The following is a 22,744-nucleotide window of genomic DNA, read 5'->3' on the forward strand; positions in this document are numbered from 1 at the left end:
ACTGTTTTTTTGGTTTTTTTTTTATGGGCGCCGCGAGGCGTCCAGTGCGGTAACGCAACCGATCCCGGAGAAGCCGGCTGTAAATACTGTTATATAGAAAGACAACCACCCAAATTGCAACCGCCCCTCTCCTCTGTTGTGAGGCTAGTCTCCATGGGCTGGCGGCAGGAAAAGACAAGGCTAAGGACTGATTAGTACGTAGATCACAGCTAATTCTGAAGGAACTCCAAGTCCTCCCAGGACTCGGACCAGCCTGACACTCCAAAATCTGCTGTCCCCCTATTTTTTTTAGGGGGAATGCATTCAGTCATTGATCCCTGGAGGCTAAAATTGTTCAGCCTCTTGACACTTTACCTGAATGCTCCAAGACCATGAGAAAAAATAATTAGTGGGTATTTTTCCCCAGTCCTCAGATGTGCATTCCAGGCTGCAGGAGTTGTCATTGAACCTAGAGAGCAGTGGGAGTTGATAATTAGTGTCTTTTTCTGACTTGAATATCGCTGGTTAATTTAACCTACATCTCCTGAATATAAAAACCTGACCCATGGAATTTATTCTTTTATGCATCAATAGTAAATTCATGTAAAAAAAAAAAAAAGTCTCCTACTAGATACCACCAAGCATGGGCATGAACCACTTGGTTTTTTTTTCTTAAGACCATACGATCATGAATTATTAGTTCTCACTGTCAGCTCTGAACTTGAGGTGAGACATTTCCTACTGAGAGGTGTATTCAGAAAGGCTGCTCCTTATCATCAATCACAGATCTTGGCAAAACTTCAAAGGGAATGTTCTGAAACCAAACAACAAGTAAACCTCAGGAACATTAAACTGAGATTCAGAATCTTCAAATGGGAAACTCCTCCAACTCTAATTTGATCAAGGTCAAGAGAAAGATGGGGAGACCTCAGACTTCACCCTCAGATGTGGCTTTGGATGAAGTTCTGCCACTGAGTTGCTGCTGACCTTGTGCAGGTCAAGAGAACTCTCTGAGCCTCAGAGTCTTCTTCAGTAAAATGAAGGAAAATATAGCTCTCTCATGGGGGGTTGGTGAGAATCATATTGAAGTGGGAATATATGTAGATAGCATCATTGACTCAACTGACATGAACTTGGGCAAATTCTGGGAACAGTGGAGGACAGGGAAGCCTGGCGTGCTGCAGACCATGGGGTCGCAAAGAGTCAGACACTACTTAGCGACTGAACAACAACAATATGTAAAGCACACCTATCCAGTCACATAGTAAAGGGCTCAGAATGGAGGCCGTGGTCTTTTCCTTCACTTCTCACTTATTATGGTCATCATTATCATCAATTATTTGTGTTCCACTTTCTCATCAACACAATGGAGATGTGCCCACAGAAACCGAATGTAAAGATTGCTATAGCAGTGACCTATAAACTATTCAGCATCATGCTGCTGCTGCTGCTAAGTCACTTACGTGTCCAACTCTGTGAGACCCCATAGATGGCAGCCTGCCAGGCTCCCCCGTCCCTGGGATTCTCCAGGCAAGAACACTGGAGTGGGTTGCCATTGCCTTCTCCAATGCATGAAAGTGAAAAGTGAAAGTGAAGTTGCTCAGTCGTGTCTGACCTCAGTGACCCCATGGGCTTCAGCCTTCTAGGCTCCTCTGTCCATGGGATTTTCCAGGCAAGAGTATTGGAGTAGGGTGCCATTGCCTTCTCTGATTCAGCGTCATGAAGATGTGTAATTATGTTCATCATTTCTCATATAAAGTGGGCTATTAAGAAAACTCCAAGGAGACGTTTAAAACGAATGCCAAAAGGTGTAGGTAGTTTTGAGGGGGAAATTTGAAGATGTAGTTAACACCAGGTCAAGAGTAGTATCTGGTGAAACAGATAAAGGACAAAAGCCAATATTAATGAAATGTAGACATACTAAGTGATGAATGCACATCAATTGTCTTAGTGAGAGAGGCTGGCCCCTTGGGGGTGGTTATGGGAATGAGAGTGGAGTTCCTCATTTATGATAAATAAGAAATTAGCTTTCACTCCTTGGTTTAGGATATGGAGAGGTAAGGTGGCTTCTGCCTTCTTTCTCTCTTTGCCCAACTGTAAAATACACTTCAGCACATAGCATAGAAGGGAGAGGTCACACCAGCCCGATTGCTGTTCTCATCACATTATTGACCCCACAGAGAATGGAAGAAGGCAAAATCTGACCACCCATAGAAAGATGTTGGAGCCTGTCTGAAAGTCTGATACCTTCACTCCCTCCACCCACCCTGTCATATTCAGAACAGACAAAGCAAGAACCCTTGATTCTCTGATAGTCACCTGGTCTTTTAAGTAATACTTTGTCATCTTAGGAGATGTTTAGACTGGAGACAATCTACTTTGATCTTTAACTCCCTGAAACTCTTGCTGTTTTCAAGCTTTCCTTATAGTCTAGAGCTTACAAAGCAGGATCAACAGAAATCTTACCGAAGAATAAGCCCATAATTTTGCCCACAAGCCAGTGTGTTCCAAGAAATTTACTAAGACCCAAAAAATATTCTTTGTTTGGGATCCAAAGGGTGTCGGAGTGATCATCATCTTGAGATGGATAATACAAACGCAAGAAGGTGCCCTGTAGAGGAAGGACATGAATGTGCTTTTAGTCAAGTTGCTTCTCAAACCTATTCCAACAGCTGTTTTGCATATTTAGTTAGTGGGGACCCAAATACCTCTATTGTGCCTGAAGAGGTCCAGAGAGCTTTTTTTGATAAGTTGCCATGGTGACTGAATATAGTCAAAAGGAATAGAAAGAGAAAAATATGCTCTTTGAATGAAACGAAAGTATGAGCAGCCTGGTTTCAGACATTAGAGAAGGGAGGAAAACTGAGTTTATGGATAAGTTAATCTGAAGACAGCAGTGACCTGAGGAATGGCATCACCAGCCAAAGGCTTGCCATGAAATCATACCAATGACAAAATAAGTCATTCTCAGGTGAGAGCAGGGTCAGTTTTCAAAACCTTCTTATGGACCATAGCCACAGTCAATATTAGAATATAAGGATAAATGGTATTAAAACATTACCTTATTAGTGTAATCAAACATCAAGTCTGTACAACCGACGGAATAAGATCCATTTCCTCTGGGGATTTTAGATTGACCAATGTTTGCGGCAGCCATCAGAGCTTGTATCTTACTGACCCATGCTGGAAAACAGGTCAATATTATTTCGCTTGTTATCCATGACTCCCCAGACTTGATTATGCCAAGAAACTTGGAGGGAATCAAATGACCACCCATAGTTTCTGGCCTTCATTTCTTCACTAACTAGTAAAATACACAAATAGTTATTGAAGACCCTCTGCATGTGAAGAACTGGGTGAGGAAAAAGATGGCAGTCGACATCCCCCTTCTCCTGAGATGTTTAAGATCATCATCACCTCCTAATCCTTGTAGCTTTGCCCTTACCTGCTACTCCTATCCAGAGCATATTAAAGACCACTCCCTAAATCTGTTTTTCCTAAACATGAACTTTACCTGATATTTCAGATTTGGGCTCACATCTTCCCACTGGATATCTGCATCTGACAACCTTCCCACCGGAACAGCAAAGCCCATGGTCCAGAGTGAAAGTACATGACTGTCTCCCAACTCCCCCACTTCACCCTCCAACAACACAGCCTGCAACTCCAGAATTCCATAGCCTGGGGATCCCAGGGCAGAAATCTAGGAATCATGCTACTCTCCTAACTGTTTCTTCCTTGCCATCTACATCCAACCAAGTTCCAACTTCTAACATTTGTTTTTAGCTTCACATTCTCTCTCCAGTATGTCTCTGCTCTGCTAGCTCACCTGTCTCGCTTACACCTTCAGTGCTTTTGACCAGACAGTTACCATCTCTCCTGAACATCCTGTTCACCTTGGATCCTGACCCCTTCAACTGTATCCTTCACACAGTTTCTGGAAGGATTTAAAGTATGAACCTCACCAGGCAAGTCTTCAAATCCTTCAATGCCTTCCTTCCACCAGTTGTTTTTCCTTGAAGAGAGCATGTATTGGAATCTTTCTGGAAGGCAGTTTGTAGGTTATATATAAATCCACAATGCCTTCCAGTGTGGGGTGGCTTCTTTTCTCTACTGGGGGATTGAAACTCAGAGAGATTCATAGGTGTACAAGTTAAACCCCAAGATCCTGGGCACTGTGAGAAAAACCCTCAGTGATCTAAAGGTCCATTGCTTCCTACTCTTCTTCTTTTTCCCTGTAAGTTACCTTCCTTCTGTGTGCTCTGGCACTTCTGAGCAACAGTGGGCTGTTCCTTGTATCTGCGCCTGAGTAAATGCTGTTCCCTGCATTTGAAATCCCCATGGCAAACTCCTATTCAACCTTTAACATCTTGATTGGATGTCAGGTCTTCTCTGAAACCTTCTCTGATTCCTCAGACTCACCCTCAGTATTAAATAAATTCCCTGTATATATTTTTATCTTCCTTCCTATCACATTAGACTAAACTTATGTTTTACTACTCTGTCTCCTAAGAGTATCTCATAGGAGCTGCTTCCATATCTTTGTATCCTCGGACCTTTAACACAAAGTCTGGCGCAATGATTGGAGCGCAACAAATATTTTTGAAAATGACCAGAACTAAACTTTACACTGTCACTGGGTCTCCTCTGTCTCTGTTAAATGCTTTATGGCATATATTCTTTTATCCACCCATTCTTGAAATATTTTCTCTCTCTGGCGCCAAAACCCTTCAACACACCTGAAGTCTCACCTGTTCTCCTTTCTAACCCACAATCAAGTCCACATTTAATTTCAGCATGGTGAGACCACATATCAATGCATCTGACTCACTTTTCTAGATTCAGCTAGCCTGCTCCATTCCTTCTTCTGGACTGTGTGAGCTGATTACTTTGCTGGACAGTCTTTTCATGCTTTCTATCACACTCTGCCTCTGCCACGTAGACACTGCGAACTATGTTATGTATGGCATCTGACTTCATAGGGCATCTCTCAGAAAGGGGTTGAGTCATGAGAAGAAGTCATTTACATCCTCCACACTTGGGTGTGAAACACCTGCCAGTGAGGAGCCTTTCAATTCATGAGGCCTTGCTACTTCAAGTTGGTCCATGGGCCAGCATCACGGCATCAAACGGAAGATTGGGGATGAGGCTCTTAGGCCTCACCTCAATTCTACTGAATCTGAAAAGTTGTATCGTTTGTCAGAAGCACTGGGCTAAGGTACCAGACCACCTGGCCTGACACACAGTCAGCAATTCATGTTCGAATTGTAGGAGGTAGCTCCAAGGAAGGCAGTGGTTGCAATGAATGGACCCTGGTGCTGGAGCCAAGTGATGCTATCTTGGGTTCCAGTTGTACATCTTACAAGCTATGCTGCTCTGCCCTAGGCATTTTACCCCCTTCTCTGATCCTCATTTGTAAAGTGGGGATACAATCACTTGGCCAGCCCTCAGGACAGCCGTAAGGATCAGTGATCATATAAATCAAGGTAGCTTGACTTGGCCAGTTCAGTTCAGTCACTCAGTCATGTCTAACTCTTTGCAACCCCGTGGACTGCAGTGTGCCAGGCTTCCCTGTCCAACACCAACTCCCAGAACTCACTCAAACTCATGTCCTGACTTGACTTACAGGTGTGTTATGACCACCACCTATAAAAGGCAGACAGCTGAGGTTATTTGCCCCTTCCCTAGAGTTAGCTAACTCCGGTTTACCCAAATTCAAGCCCGAAGAGGAGTTTTAGCAGATCTACACTAGATCATGGGCTTCCCGGGTGGTGTGAGTGGTAAAGAACCTGCCTGCCAATGCAGAAGACATAAGAGATGTGGGGTCAATCCCTGGGTCAGGAAGATCCCTTGAAGGAGGCACACAACCCACTCCAGTATTCTTGCCTGGAGAATCCCACGGACAAAGAAGCCTGGTGGGCTGCAGTCCATGGGGTCACACAGAGTCAGACATGACTGAAGCAACTTAGCAGGCACGCATGCTAGATCATACCATTTTTCTCTGTATAGATACGAAATCCAAGGCATTTCCTCTGAAACAATTCTTTAAAATGCTTTCCCTAAAGGCTAACATTTTAGGGTCTATTTAGAATTACAAAAGGCTTTTTCTCTCCCATTTAAGACTGTCGGCTGAGTGGTCTTTCATAATGTAATAGCAAGACTTCAAGTCCAGAGGACAGAAGGGCAGGCCTGTGACGAGCAGCCTGGGTTCTCCTGTATCCCCTACCCACAGGAACCATGGTGTGGCCACAGGGACTCAAACCACAGTTTGGTGAGGAGCCCCAGAGAACCCACAGCTGCCTGGGAGGTACAACCTCTGGAATTGAGTGTTCAGTTCTAGGGCCATGGGGAGATTCCATGTTGCACAAGGTTCCTCTTATGAGATGTCAGTTCCACCCAGGCTCTGGGAATCTTTCCACTCACCTCAGAGTAACCTGGTCCTCTAAAACCTGCCCTACCAAAAAGCCTCATCCAGCGTTCAGGAGCCCAGGTCAAGGTGAGACTGCAAGGCTGCCAGTTCCAGGACGCCTGACCCCTGAGAAGGTCTCAGAAAACTTTAAGCTGGGGTTTGAGTATAGGTCTCCGCGGCCCTGTGGCTGGAGGGCCTCATGTGTGTGTGTGTGTGTGTGTGTGTGTGTGTGTGTAACTGATTCACTTTTCTGTATAGGAGAAATTAAATACAACATGTAAATCAACTATATTTCAGTAAAGTTTTAAAAAAAGAAAAGGTTCAGCAGCCCATAGCTAATGGATAGGATTCTGGATTTCCCATTCTCTAGCCATCGATCAGCACACCTCATGAAAAAAAAGAGATAGGTAGGAGACTTGCCAGGTTGCATGGCCACTCTCTAGATGATACTGTTTCATGGTTCAGAACTTATAGATGTCACTTCCTATTTTTCTTCAACTTCATTTTAATAGGCGCATTAGAATCTATGGTATGCTATTAATCTTAGTATACATTTTTGGTGATATTCATTTATCAAATAGTCCCAATGTCTATTTCTGGGGTTGGAGATGGATTGTACAAATGTGAGGAAAATGACCGTCTCTTTATGGTTTCATGTCCTCCATTAACAAATGGGACATCTCTAGCCATGCTGATAAACCTTTTAGCTATATGACCATATTTTCTATGTATTCATTTAGTACGAATGATACAAATAATCATACATTACTTTCATCTTTTATTGAATAAACTATTTCTAATAATTTAAAACATATTCATGCATTCTTTTTTGAGTATTTAGAATGAATGGGCTGGGATGACAGATGAATCAAGCAGTGTCCTCAAATTTCTGCTGGCTCAATAACAGCTTTCAAGTTATTTTCAAACATGGGGGAATAGGGAACATGTTTTGAAATTCCCACCCTGTACCAATATAAAGCACATGATGTAAAAGAATCTGCTCATCACGTCAGATGCCACCTGTTTTCAACCTACAGATAAGACAATAAGAGAATTAATATAACCAGGCTGCAGGCCCCTGAACTCGATTATGAACCCTCTGTGTTAGTCACCAATGGGGTATGACTCATGCCCCACCTTTCTGGTAAGTATTGTTGCATGAATGGACCTGTGAGATAAGAGGCCATTTCTATGCAAACACAGAAGACCTAGTCTCTCTTCTGCTGTTGTGTTCATTTCCCCAGCTATGAAGTAGGGCCAGATTAGTAAGGCAGTGGGTTATGAAAGATCCTTGGTAAATGTCACAGTCAGGAGTCACCCATCAACCCTGCACACCTAGATCCAGAGAAGTCATGTCTCCCTAGTTGCACAGGTCTGTAGGTTCAGACAGTATAGTACCTTTCAGAGGTCACCAACACTGCTCACCTGAGCAGAGGAGAAAATTCCTGAGCCCAACTCTCTGGAATTAGCAAGAATTCTCAAGACTCCAGAAGGAATCACTTTGCAATCAAGGTCCTTTTAGGGGTCATAGATGTCCCTGTCTAGAGATGGCTGTCCCAGTCTGGCCACCACTCCTGGGCTTGACCAAGCCGCCGCCTCCTTTCTTTTGTCAATGTTGCTCAGTTGCTCAGTCGCGTCTGACTCTTTGCGACCCCAAGGACGGCAGTACTCCAGGCTTCCCTGTCCTTCACTATCTCCCAGAGTTTGCTCAAACTCATGTCCATTGAGTTGGTGATGCCATCCAATCATCTCATCCTCTGTCGCCTCCTCTCCTTCCCTCCCCACAAAAGTTAAGAAAGAGCAGGGATGCACATCCATGCTTATCTGGGACTCCAAGTGCCTGCTGGTCCCTGCTTTCCCCTGTCATTAGATAGAAAAGGTTGTCTCCCTCTGGATCCAAACTCTAAATCACCATCTTCTAACACCTTCCCACCATCAACCAGGACTACATCTGTTGATCGAGACACCTGCCTCTTCTTCACCATCTTGGGGACAGGTTTGGGGTTGCCTCGGAGGGTACTCCAGGAGAGATGTGTTACTGTACCCAGAGGGCATGGGTCAGGGCAGTGATGTAGAAAAAAGGCAGCGTGGACCTTCTCCCCGGTGATTGCAAACTGAGCTTCCAGCTTGTCTGAAAAGGCCTCATCTGAGCAGTCCTGCAGTCTTTTTTCTTTTGGCCATGCCACATGTGGGATCTTACTTCCCCGACCAGGGATTGAACCCATATACCCTGCACTGGAAGTGCAGAGTCTTAACCACAGGACTGCCAGGGAAGTCCCTGTCTTGCAATCCTGATGTTGAAGAAGAAGGCACTTCTTTCTCTCGGTTAGTAGGAAGAAGAAAGAATGAGGCCCCTCCATTCCCTCAGGAGAATTAAGGATCTCCATCAGCATCTTCTTAGATGATCCCACACATAACTTCCCTGGGGCCACTTCGAGTCTGGCTACAGGTGGATAGTTCAAGCCCTTGAACAAATATACCTCTTACCTGGTGATTCAATATAGGCAACTGGATTCAGGTCTTGCCAGTCAAAAGGATAAACCAGTGCAAGGCAGGTGCAGAGGCAGAAAAGCGCATGCAATTTGGACGGTAACATCTCCGAAGCTGAGCTGCCGTTTCAGCTTAACCTTCTTTAAGGCAAAGAATGACATGGAAAAACAGACATGCAATAAATAGCACTTAAATAGGCTGACCAATCAGTGAGATTAAGGGACTAGTAACATGATTCCATGGGTTATGAAGGGAGAAGACGTTTGGAAAAAAATGGCACATGCATTTTCTATGATAGGTTTTGGGGAGGCACTAGGGTGTTAGGGGTCTTGGTCATGCTGGATTGCAGAGCCCAGAAATAACATTTTTAGGCTGGAATATTAGGTTGTTGGCCACTAGTTTCCCAATTTGTAGCAGTCTAGTCGGGTTATAAAGAAGAGCATCCAACTGTAATAATTATAACAATCACATATCATAATCATACACATGGGCTTGTCAAGCACATAGTAAATCCTCAATGTTTTGGCTAATGTTTCCCTATATTTGTAAAAACAGCAGCTGGGGTTTTTTGTGGTGCTGATGATGTTATATTTGGGTAGAATCTCTATAATTCTGCTCTACTGAGAGTCTCAAGGGGTAGATTGTACTTGCTGTTCCAAGTGTCTAACAGGGGACCTAGCAGGCAGCCAGGGTGGAACAAATGTCAGTGGAACCGGTAAATAAAGTCTGACTCATGGTAATAATAAATTATATTACAGTGAGACTCTTTGCTAACATCTTACAAGCAAAAAACTATCTTGGATCTGTGCCTCATCTGTCCCCTTGCACACTTTCCCCCTCAGCTTTTCAGGGTGATGGAAATGGTCCAAGCCACCACCATCTATCTCCTTGAATTTTGCAGTAACTTCTAACTGGTTTCCCGCAAAGCCTATGGTCAATTCCCAATATAGCAGCTGGAGTGACAATGCCATTCCTCTTGCTCAAAGCCCCCAGATGACTTCATATCACACAGAGCACAAGCCACAGGCCTTAAAGTAACATTAAAGGCTCTACAGCATGTACCCAACAGACTCCACATCTGACCCCTGCCCCCAGCCCCTCCTGTACACTCACCCACATACCCGCTGCAGCCACACACCTCCTTTGCCACCCAGCAAACATTCCAGGCATCCAGGCACCCCTACTCCTCCTTGGGATCTGAACCTGTGTCCCTCTTCCAGGAAGGCTCTTTGCTCTGATACCCAAATAACTGGCTCCCTCACTCCTAGGTTTTGGCTTCCATGTTACCCTCTCAATGAGATCTTCCCAGTTGACTACACAAAGCCATTACCAACCATCACCAAAGTTTCCCTGGGCCAGGAAAGGATGTGATCTCTGACCTGGTTCCTCCAGGGTGCAAAATGAGAAGACACCTCCCAGCTCAGCGAGCAGAGCTCACCCATCTGGGCACAGTCAGGAGGCGGAGCCACTGGCAGCACAGAAGGCTGGATCCTCTTTGCCCAGCACATTCAGGCCATGCCTCCATCGGGGTACTATATCTGCCCTCTACTGCAATGCTCTGTTGTACAATGTGCAGAATTGCTTACCCCAGTAACCTGTGAGCTTCTCCAAAGCAAGAATTGGTCCCATTTGTCTTTCTATTATTGGTTCTTAATGAAGGGCCCAGGCTATAGTAAGCACTCCTAAATGCTTCCTGAAGGAGGATGAAAGATACTGTCTTCCTTCTGGTTTGGGCCATCAGAAAACTGAGAAACCCATTCACCAACGCTTCAGCACTAGGTTCCCAATACAAAGTGGGTGGGGCCTGGCCTCTTGGACTTTAGTGCCTGCATCCCAACTGCCTGGGTCTGAATCAAGTATGGTTTTCGATGTAACTTCTCTGTTATTTGCTCTGAGGTTTCACCCCCTCCCCACCCTTAAGTATTATTATTAGCCATCTCCTCCCTTAAACACAGAAGTTACATCGCAAACCATTCAGTTAGAACCCTCTCTGTTCTAGGAATGCTACTTCTTCTTAGAATTTAAAATAAAAATGGGACAACTATTCTCTTGTAAAACATTTTTTTCTCTAACTGCAAGGAAGCAGAAGTCAGTCCTCTCTCAGGAGGTTTAACAGGCAATTCTGGATGAGAAGTCCTTCTGAAACTGAATCACTGATGCTGTGGCCAAGGCCAACTAAGTAATAAAAATATTTTGATATGTATTTTGCATCAGTTTTACATTTTATAAAAAGCTGAATCAGAGCTACTTGGACCAGGAAGGGGACTTGATGAGGATTAGATTCTCGAAGAGTGAACACACACTCCTGATTAAAGTGTCCTAGGTGTCTGAGAAGAGACTTGGGGTTGGTTTTCTTGCATCTCCCCTTGTTAATTTTGGTTTTGATTGGCTTTAATATTAGGCAGGAACTCTTAAAGATAAAGAAATGTTTTGATTGCAGCTCAGGCCTTCTGAATCCAAATCTTGATGATTGGTTTGGTTAAGAAATAAAAAGAAGGTGATATGAGCATAACTAATTATCTTTTACTTAGCATCTACTGTAGGCCAGCACTAGATAGCTGGGTAATTTACGTAACGTCTAGTCCTCACAATAAGGGTTAGGTGGGTATTGTTACCTCCATTTTACAGATAAAACACAGAGGCTTGCATTTGCAGCAACATGGATGGAACTAGAGATGATCATACTAAGCAACGTAAATCATAAAGAGAAAGATAAATATCATATGCTATCACTTATATGTAGAATACAAAATACGACGCAAATGAATTTATCCATGAAAGAGAAACAGGCTCACAAACATACAGAATAGACATGTGGTTGCCAAGTAGGGTGGGAGAGGGAAGGATGAGCAGTCTGGGCTTAGCAGCTGCAAACTTCCATATATAGGATGGATAAACAACAAGGTCTACTGTATAGCCCAGGGAACTATATCCAATAGCCTGTGATAACCCATAAGGGAAAAGAATACGAAAAAGAATATATAATTGAATCACTTTGCTGTATAACAGGAATTAACACAACATTGTCAATGAGCTATATTTCAATAAAATTTAAAAATAAAAACAAACAAAACCCACTGAGGCTTGGAGAGTTTGGCTTACTCTTGTATTGACTGGTGGGTTTCAGTGACTTCACTATCAAGTCCCACCCTCTGAGGCATGTGAGAAAAAAATAATCAGTATATAGGCTCTACTTTTTACTTGAACATGCACATTTATACATAAATATAAAAAATAAAATCTGGATGAATATAAAGCCAGAATATTCTCAATGGTTACATTTAAGGGGCAAGATTACAGGTGATTTTTGTTTTCCTTTTTCACATGTTCTTTTCTAATCTTTCAACAGTGAACAAGCATCACTTGGGTAGGAAAAAAAAAGGAAACAAAACCCTAGCTCTTTCCTTGAGCAACTAAATCTAAATCGATGGCTTCCTGCCAGAAATAAGCTATACTCTTAGATATGCTGGGCTTCCCGGTGGCTCGGACAGTAAAGAATCCGGGTTCAATCTCTGAGTTGGGAAGATCCCCTGTAGAAGAAATGGCAACCCATTCCAGTATTCTTGCCTGGAGAATTCCATGGACAGAGGAGCCTGGCAGGCTTACAGTCCATGGGGTCGCAAAGATTCAGACATGACTGAGCAACTAACACTTGAACTTAGATATTTTAGGTCCAATTTAGGGATAACGTTAGATTGGAGACTTTGCTTTAGAGCACTAATTTTAGGAGAAAGGTATGCTTTAGTTTCAGTTTCAAAAACTGGAGTAGGTTTTTCAAAATTTCAAATTAGGACCCACGAGCCAGTCATTGTACTAGGCTTTTAAGGGAGTCCCAGTGTGTGGAATATGAGTGTGTTTTCCTGCATGGGTACGGAGTGGGGATGAAGTGTAGGATGACAAACAAAAGAGAAACATGCTTCAAAGAGTGCCCTGTTAAAAAAAAAAATAGGGACTTCCCTGGTGGCCCAGCGATTAAGAATCCATCTTCCATTGCAGGGGACTCAGGTTTGATCCCTGGTCACAGGACTAAGATCCCACATGTTGCGGAGCAACTAAGCCTGCACGCCACAACGAGGGAGACCACACATTGCAACAAAGAGCCAAAAAAAACAAAGCGTGTCCAGTTTTGGACTTCCCCAGTGGTTCGGTGATTAAGACTCCGGGCCTCCCCTGCAGGGGACGCAGTAGGTACAATCCCCGGTCAGGGAACTAAGATCCCATCCCACATGCCTCACTGAACAGACAAAAATGTAAAACGTCTAAAAATTTTAAAAAGTGTGCCCAGTTTTGTGATCTAGATGAAGATGGAGGGAATCTACTCTGGTTCAGGTGAAGTTAGGAGACGCTAATTAGTCCAATTCTGTTGTTTTATAAACAAAGAAACTGAGGCCCAGAGAGGGGAAGCAACTTGCAGGAACAACACAGTAAGTTAGTGGCCACTTTAAGATCAGAAGATCTCATTCCCTGATCACCCAGTCATAAGATTCACAGCAGCAGTGAGCCCTCCCCAGTAGGTGAGGAGTGAAGAATGTGGATCCTGTGGAGATCTGGACAGGAAATTCCCCTGGGCAATGGGAAGGGCCTGAGTTTGCAGTCAGAAGGATCAACTCCAGGCCAATCATTGGGTATCTGGAACCTAAATCGCCTAATCATTGAAATGAAAGAAACAACCTTATCTTGTAGAGTTGATGAGGTGAGAAAATGCCAACCATCAAGCCAGCAGAGTGCCCTTTTCCCTTCTTCCCCAGAAACAAGATTAGCTCCACTGGAAGCAAAGTAGATTAGATTCTCGAGATTACCTTCTAAGAAAGACCCCAGTGATCCGAAAGCCAGTAACTGTGTCCTGCCAAGCTGTCAACACAGCATCAGTGCTGCAGGCTCTGGCTCCATCAGGTTTCTCACCCTCTGCATCACTGACACTTGTATGTGCATGTGTGCATGCTCAGTCGCTTCAGTCGTGTCCAACTCTTTGCAACCCTATAGACTATAGCTGGCCAGGCTCTTCAATACATGGGATTCTCCAGGCAAGAATACTGGAGTGGGTTGCCATGCCCTCCTCCAGGGGATCTTCCGGACCCAGGGATCGAACTCATGTTTCCTGAATTGCAGGCAGATTCTTTATCGCTGAGCCACCGGGAAGCCCATCATTGACACTTGGGACCAGGTAATTCCTGGGAATGGGGTCTGTTCTGTGTATCGTAGGATGTTTAGCAGCATCCCTGACCTATACTCACCAGATGCCAGTGGTAGCGCCCCCTCCCTTTACTTGTGACAAGCAAAAATGTCTCCAAACATTGCCAAGTGACTTCTGCAGCAGGGAGGAACTGCCTCCAGTTGAGAACCCTGGGCTACATAATGGGCAAGCGAGCACAGGCATGGGTCTGTCTTACCTAGGAGATGAGACAAAACCATACACTTAGAAACAGTGTGGAAAACCATCTTCGTGTGTGTGTGTGTGTGTGTGTGTGTGTGTGTGTGTGTGCATGTGCTCAGTCATGTCTGACTCTTTGTGACCCCGTGGACTGTAGCCCACCAGGCTCCTCTGTCCATGGAATTCTATAGGCAAGAATACTGGAGTGGGTAGCTATTCCCTTCTCCAGAGGATCTTTCTGACCCAGAAATTGAACCTGGCTCTCCAGCACTGCAGGCAGATTCTTTACCGTCTGAGCTACCAGGGAAGCCATCTACTTTAAGACAAATAACTATAACTCTGAGCCATCTTGCAAAGCAGGCAGGTGTATCTAAGTATTCCGTGTATGTGCTGGTTTAGATTTACAAAGATACGTGAATTCTTCATCAGTGAATTCCATATGTGATATGTATGCATCACTGCATTTGCTTTTCATCTTATTCTCCAATTAATCTAGTTGGGGATCTTCCCATGATGCCCTTTCCCAGAAGCCCCACCCCTTCCCACAATGCCCACAGGACTGTGTGTTCACCTCTGACAGTGCTGACTTAACCACAACAGCCTATCCACCAGACCACCCATTCAACCATCCACCCATTCAAACATCTACAGAGCACCACATGCTGAGTACTAAGCAACCATAAGCACATGAAACCCCATGTAGGGGTTCTTGTCCATTTTCCCCCAAATGGAATGCAGCTGCTCCCACTAAAGATCCAGTACCCTTCATCTTTTTAAATTTCTCATAGTTCTACGTACTTGGTGGGGGAGGTCCTTAACAATGTTCCTCTGGTTTCGAATTCACTTCTCTAGCTTTATTGCTTAAAGTAAGCTGTTTTATTCTTGTATGTGATTTTATTATAAGAAGCCACCCATCTTCTGTGGAGGTATCACACAATTTAGGTAAATACAACCCAACACTTCCCATGTTGCTAAAAGGAAAACAGCGCTTCTTGCTTTTCCAAACAAAGAACTACTGTAATTCTCTAAGTCACTGGTTTGCTGGGACACTGGCTTCTTTTATCTTCTGAGACCTTTGGGAGGATGACCGTAAGGCTCTCGTATCTGAACACAGAGGAATAATTCATAAGAAGTCTTTCATTTCTCCCAGTCCTCTTTTCACAGAAAAGTGCCTTTTTCTCAACTGTGGGATACAGCTTAGCTGGAAATGTATTTACATGGACCAACTAGGACCCTGAAAAGTCTAATATTGACTTTGGACATTTACAACAGGGAATCCAAAGTGACACACAGTCTTCCCAATCACAATGTATGAAAATCCACCACCACCACCAGCCAAAATAATCTTTTCTTTGAGAAAGATGTAACTGGACAGACAGCAATAACTAGTAAACAAAAAGCTGGGAACACAGGACTTATTTATTCCCTAACAGTGCCAAATTTACCGAAGCAAAACCAGCGATTCTAATGGGGGTATAAAAGCCATCCTGATTATTGGATGGTAATCTGGCAAGACTTCCAACTGTCCATATCCTTTGATCTTTTCACTACTTTTCTGAGATAGGCACAGCACACAAATCTTATACACAGGGAAGTAAAATCCTAAAAATGGTATACCCCTTCATTTATTCTAACTCTAGAAGAATCAACACATGGAAACCCTACAGATGTCAAACAGTAAAGGAATGCCATAAATAGGATTATATTCAGTTATTTTTCTATAAGTGACATTTTAAGCAACTATATCCTTGTTTAATGAAGAAAAATATTTACTCCATTCTGAAACAGGCTAAAGGCAGCTTGAACATCAGACTACAGCAGCAATTCTCAACCAGGGCAACTTTATTCCCCAGGGGACATCTGGCAATGTCTGGAGATGTTCAAGCTGGTTTTAGAAAAGGCAGAGGAACCAGAGATTAAATTGCCAACATCCTCTGGATCATCAAAAAAGCAAGAGAGTTCCAGAAAAACATCTATTTCTGCTTTATTGACTATGCCAGAGCCTTTGACTGTGTGGATCACAGTAAACTGTGGAAAATTCTGAAAGAGATGGGACTATCAGACCACCTGACCTGCCTCTTGAGAAACCTATATGCAGGTCAGGAAGCAACAGTTAGAACTGGACACGGAACAACAGACTGGTTCCAAATAGGAAAAGGAGTATACGTCAAGGCTGTATATTGTCACCCTGCTTATTTAACTTCTATGCAGAGTACATCATGAGAAACGCTGGGCTTGAAGATGCACAAGCTGGAATCAAGATTGCCGGGAGAAATACTAATAACCTCAGATACGCAGATGACACCACCCTTATGGCAAAAAGTGAAGAGGAACTAAAGAGCCTCTTGATGAAAGTGAAAGAGGAGAGTGAAAAAGTTGGCTTAAAGCTCACATTCAGAAAACGAAGATCATGGCATCTGGTCCCATCACTTCATGGGAAATAGATGGGGAAACAGTGGAAACAGCGTCAGACTTTATTTTTTTGGGCTCCAAAATCACTGCAGATGGTGACTGCAGCCATGAAATTAAAAGACGCTTACTGCTTGGAAGGAAAGTTATGACCAAGCTAGATAGCATATTCAAAAGCAGAGACATTACTTTGCCAACAAAGGTCCATTTAGTCAAGGCTATGGTTTTTCCAGTGGTCATGTATGGATGTGAGAGTTGGACTGTGAAGAAAGCTGAGCGCCAAAGAAATGATGCTTTCGAACTGCGGTGCTGGAAAAGACTCTTGAGAGTCCCTTGGACTGCAAGGAGATCCAACCAGTCCATTCTGAAGGAGATCAGCCCTGGGATTTCTTTGGAGGGAATGATGCTGAAGCTGAAACTCCAGTACTTTGGCCACCTCATGCGAAGAGTTGACTCATTGGAAAAGACTCTGATGCTGGGAGGGATTGGGGGCAGGAGGAGAAGGGGATGACAGAGGATGAGACGGCTGGATGGCATCACTGACTCGATGGACGTGAGTCTGAGTGAACTTCGGGAGTTGGTGATGGACAGGGAGGCCTGGCGTGCTGTGATTCATGGGGTGGCAAAGAGTTGGACACGACTGATCGACTGAACTGAACTGAACCTATGCTAATGCTATGCTAAGTCACTTCAGTCGTGTCCGACTCTGTGTGACCCCATAGACGGCAGCCACTAGGCTCCCCCGTCCCTGGGATTCTCCAGGCAAGAACACTGGAGTGGCTTGCCATTTCCTTCTCCATTGCATGAAAGTGAAAAGTGAAAGCGAAGTTGCTCAGTCATGTCCGACTCTTAGAGACCCCATGGACTGCAGCCTACCAGGCTCCTCTGTCCATGGGATTTTCCAGGCAAGAGTACTGGAGTGGGGTGCCATTGCCTTCTCCGCTGGAAACATTTTTGGTTGTCACAACTGAGAGGTGACTATTACTGGCATCTAGAGGGCAGAGACCATGAATGATGCTAAACATCTTACAATACACAGGACAGACCCACAACACAGACATTTATAGCTCAAAATGCAAACAATGCTGAGATGGAGAGACCTTGGTATAAAAGGATACAGGTGAAACCGTATCCTTTAATAATAAACCATATTCTTTAATAATAAAGAATATTTATTCTATTCTGAAACAGGCTATAGGAAGGTAGATGCCTGGTAAATACAAGGAAGAACTTTTAACATAATCAGGTAATTTATGATGTATTCCTTACAATGTAGAGAGAGCTCACTATCATATAAAGGATTCTAACGGAGCTAACTGGTCCTATACCGGGATGCTGAAAAAGGTAGAGGTCCTTGGGTATAGTTGGACTCTGAGTTTTCACCTTTAGTAAAGATATGCTGCTGCTGCAGCTAAGTTGCTTCAGTCGTGTCCGACTCTGTTCGAACCCACAGATGGCAGCCCACCAGGCCCCGCCGTCCCTGGGATTCTCCAGGCAAGAACAATGGAGTGGGTTGCCATTTCCTCCTCCAATGAATGAAAGTGAAAAGCCAAAGTGAAGTCGCTCAGTCATGTCTGACTCTTAGAGACTCCATGGACTGCAGCCTACCAGGCTCCTCTGTCCATGGGATTTTCCAGGCAAGAGTACTGGAGTGGGGTGCCATTGCCTTCTCCTAGTAAAGATATATGATTCCATTTAAAAGTGTCAGCAAACATTTCCTGCTGCTGCTAAGTTGCTTCAGTCGTGTCCGACTCTGTGCGACCCCATAGACGGCAGCCTGCCAGGCTCCACCATCCCTGGGATTCTCCAGGCAAGAACACCGGAGTGGGTTGCCATTTCCTTCTCCAATGCATGAAAGGGAAAGGTGAAAGTGAAGTCGCTCAGTCGTGTCCAACTCTTCGAGACCCCATGGACTGCAGCCTACCAGGCTCCTCCATCCATGGGATTTTCCAAGCAAGAGTACTTATTATTATTGAAACTAGGAAAGAGAAAACACAATACCTGCTCTACTAATTTGTTTTATTTCTACCATATTAGCTAATAGGATCAAAACTTAATATGGACATTATCCCAAATGTGCAATATGCTAGTGACTTCTGCAGAAAAGTCTAAAGCCTCTTATCCTGGGCACAAGCTGATACAGTTCTTGTGCAATCATTTCACAACCTAAGAAAAGAGATATGGCCAAAAAAAAAAGAAGCAGCAGTTCCCTATTGTGGAACCAATTTCGTGATTCTACTCATATTTAGAACACTGGAGCTCATTTGCCTCCACTTTGCAAATATCCATATGTTTGCTGCCGTCTGTGGTTTTCAAATCACAAGCGGTTAAGTTATCTAAGATCTCTGGGCCATTTGCAGCCATATTGGAAGCATTCTGGTACTTTCCGTGCCAGTTAAACCACATCTCATTGAACTAGCAGAGCTTTAAAGGCTTCGACAAATGACAGTTTACTTAAAGGGACAATAACCCAGCAATAACCAAACAGATGAGGGAACAAGGCAACAAGTCACATGAGGAGCTGTTGAAGGAAACAGGGATGTTTACACTGGGGGAAACCCAGATGGCACATGACAGCCACAGTTCCATGGAAAAGGGATGAGTCCTACGTGGACCCAGACTGTAGAACTCTGTTAGCTGGAGCTCTTGGACAAGTACCACATTCTCTCTATCACAGGAGCAGTTGAAGCGCACATCTGCGGAACACCATCAAGCATACTGGAGAAGGAATTCCTGCATTTGGATAAGGGTGAATGTGAACTGGACAGGCCAGACTAGATAACCCTAACCCTAGGGCTCCCAGTTAGGTAACTTAAGTGAGCTCAACAGACCCTGTGTAATAGAAAAACTATGGTGGGGGCTGCGGTAGATGGGGCCATCTGAAAGGGCCCAGGTATATCGCAGTTGGTTGCTGTCATGTGGGAATGAGCTCTTCAAGTTACCAGATCTTCATTTTTTTTTTTTTTCAATTAAAGCCAGAAAACCATGCTACTGCTAAGTCACTTCAGTCGTGTCCGACTCTGTGAGACTCCATAGATGGCAGCCCACCAGGCTCCCCCACCCCTGGGATTCTCCAGGCAAGAACACTGGAGTGGGTTGTCATTTCCTTCTCCAATGCATGAAAGTGAAAAGTGAAAGTGAAGTTGCTCAGTCGTGTCCGACCCTCAGTGACCCCATGGACTGCAGCCTTCCAGGTTCCTCTGTCCATGGGATTTTCCAGGCAGGAGTACTGGAGTGGGGTGTCATTGTATGTAAAACCTATTGATTTTTAAAGAAGAGCACCTAATCCAATATTTCAAAGCATTATATAAGTTAAACAGAAAATGCTGTGGCCTCTGGGAGAAACTGTAATGTCTTCCTTAAAGATGCCCTAACCACCCTCAACCCTAAGGGACTCTGATAGTAAATAAGGCAAGAGAGAAAGTGTACAGATTCTAGAATTACGGTCACATCTTGTCTGCAATTTGAATCACCAGTCTGACCACTTCAAGGTGATATTCAGATGAGCCGACCAATCAATAATTAATAAGGTCTGGCAAGGGGAAGCTAACTGGGGAACCACTAAGTCACTGAGAACTGCATTGCACAAGATGTAAATGAGGAAAGGCTTCTATTTCCCTCTAACAGACACCTTTTCTTCTAGTATGCTGCATGTCAAAATGAGGCAGGGAAGAGAAACAGATTTTCTCAGCTGTCTGGCTGCTGAGAAGGTCAGGCCTACCGTAGCTGGTAAACAACTTTGAAACTCTTGCCTGGCCCCCAGAAACTGTGATCAACTAGGGAAAATTCAAGAGTTTCCTCTGAGAGAGGACGCTTCGCTAAGGGAAATAATCCTATTCAGCCCTGGTTCCCAGCCCCCTCCAGAAATTCTGCTGTCATGTATAGGTTTTCAGTTGTCAACAGATCTTTGCACACACACATATCTGTACCCAGCCATATCCAGCACAAAGACAAATCTGCCAAATTAAAAAAAAAAAATAGTTTCCAAGTCTAGCTTCTATTCTGAATTTTATCTGATCACATTAAAGTTTTAAAAGTAAGCTGGCTAAAATAAATAAGGCAACAATACTCCAATACAAAATAATTAAATAAAAAAGTAAGCTGGCTATACAATACAGTATTTTTAACTATAGTCATCACGCTATGTATGATATCCCCAGGGCTTATATATTTTATAACTGGATGTTTGAGCCTTTTGACCATCATTGCTCATTTCTGAATTTTAGTTTATACTGAATATCAGTTTAATAAACTACCTTTTATCCCACATTAAAATTTTTGATGGAGTATGTTTAAAAAGCAAACTGGCTATTATGTTAGCATTAATTTCCCTGCCTTCTATGATGGGATGTTTCATTAGTAATTCTTGATTTAGGTTTTTCAACACCCTGAGCAGAGCAAAATATTTATTTATGTTTAGTAAATTATATTTATGGAAAGAATAAATAAAAAGACATTGAAACTGGTATAAAATGTTGGCAAATGAAGCACAAGGAATTCAAAGTAGCATAATATTAGCATATTAGAATAGTAACAAAATCTTACATTACTTCATTTTTAAATTTTTATTGGAGTACAACTGCTTTATAATGTTGTGTTAGTTCCTCCTATACAGCAAAATGAATCAGCCATACTTATACACAGGTGTTTGTTCTTAGTCACATCCAACTCTTTGCAACCTTCTGGGTGACCCACCAGGCTAAAGCCCACCAGGCTCCTGTCCATGGGAAGAATACTGGAGTGGGTTGCCACCTTCTCCTTCAGGTGATCTTCCTGACCCAGGGATCGAATCCACATCTCCTGTGTCTCCTGCACTGCAGGCAGATTTTTTACCTGCTGAGCCACCAGGGAAGCCCACTTATACATACATCGTCTCCCTTTTGGACTTCCTCACCATTCAGGTCGCCACAGTGGATTGAGTAGAGCTCCCTGTGCTATACAGTAGGTGCTCATTAGTTATCTATTTTATATACAGTATCAATAGTGTATAGTGTCAACTCCAATCTCCCAATTCCTCGCACTCACCCCCCTACCTGCTCGGTATCCATACAGCTGTTCTCTGTGTCTGTGTCTCTATTTCTGCTTTGCAAATAGGACTGCTTTACTTTAAAGAACATATTCATTAGCTTATTCGTTTTTGCAAGATGAGTGGACCAGACATAGCAATGTCATCTCACTATGCAGATGGGAAATTTGAGACAGAAACATGAAGTGACTTCCCATTCTGCCCCAAAACACAGACTGCTCCCACACCCTGGTAAATCTCCATAATAAATATACCTGGAGACAGTTTCATCACCTCTCCTCTTCTCCTCCTATTACCCATCCTCCACAGAGTACCCAGAGGAACCCTCAAGAAAAATGTAAATCTACCAAGTCTTGCCTCTGCTCAAGGCTACCCACTGCACTTGAAACAAAGTCCAAACTGCTTACCTCAGCCTCCCAGTCTCTGCCCAGCCTGGATTTAGCCTCATGCCTCTGCCACCCTCCTCCTTCCCTTCTGCAGACTCACTGCCCTCAGCTATGCCTGGACCAAATCAAGCTAGTTTCCAGCCCCGCGTGCCTGTGGTTCTCTCCACCAGAACTGCCTGTCCATCTTCTGGAGGCTCATCCTAAAGCCATCTCTCAAGAAAGTCTTTTTTAAAATGCAATCAAGAAGCCCATCACACACACACACACACACACACACACACACACACACACACCCCAGTACTCTATTACAGCATCTTTTTTTCCATTTGCTTTAAAACATCTAGTCCTTTCCAAATTGACCTTGCTCATCCCTTGGTTCTAGAAAGTGAACTCCATGAGTAAAGAGACAGCACTGCTATACTCACTGCGCCTGACATGTTGTTGGTGCTCAATAAAGATTTCTTGAGGTCAGTGAAGGAATGAATGAAGTTTGTACGAGGAATCAACTAGCCCACATAACTCAGTTGATACCTATTTAGATAGCAGAGTTTTTCTTTCTCCTCAACTGCTATGTTTATTTTTTTAAACTACAAGCTTATATATACTAGACTGTTAGACTGTGTCTATTAGTGTGTTATGAGTCATTCCAGTAACGTGGAGCAAAGGACAGGACT

At 43.7% G+C, this 22,744-nt stretch overlaps 1 protein-coding gene across 5 annotated transcripts in view; it reads right to left on the reverse strand.

The window, feature by feature from the left end:
* The window catches only part of PLA2G7 (phospholipase A2 group VII), a 38,270-nt gene that overhangs the window by 12,674 nt on the left and 2,852 nt on the right, over positions 1–22,744 (reverse strand). For 2 of the 5 annotated variants that reach the window (XM_061398347.1, XM_061398348.1), the window contains exons 2-5: positions 8,876–9,018; positions 3,041–3,162; positions 2,446–2,590; positions 355–448 (exon numbers count right to left, since the gene is read on the reverse strand). In XM_061398347.1, coding sequence (XP_061254331.1) covers positions 355–448; positions 2,446–2,590; positions 3,041–3,162; positions 8,876–8,984 — 470 coding nt within the window. In that variant the 5' untranslated portion in view covers positions 8,985–9,018. Of the gene's footprint in view, positions 1–354; positions 449–2,445; positions 2,591–3,040; positions 3,163–8,875; positions 9,019–14,112; positions 14,269–22,744 lie in introns of all 5 variants that reach the window. The other 3 variants (XM_061398351.1, XM_061398350.1, XM_061398349.1) reach the window with 2 other exon arrangements.

Source organism: Bos javanicus, chromosome 23, assembly GCF_032452875.1.
Source record: "Bos javanicus breed banteng chromosome 23, ARS-OSU_banteng_1.0, whole genome shotgun sequence".
In the NCBI taxonomy this organism is placed as follows: Eukaryota; Metazoa; Chordata; class Mammalia; order Artiodactyla; family Bovidae; genus Bos; species Bos javanicus.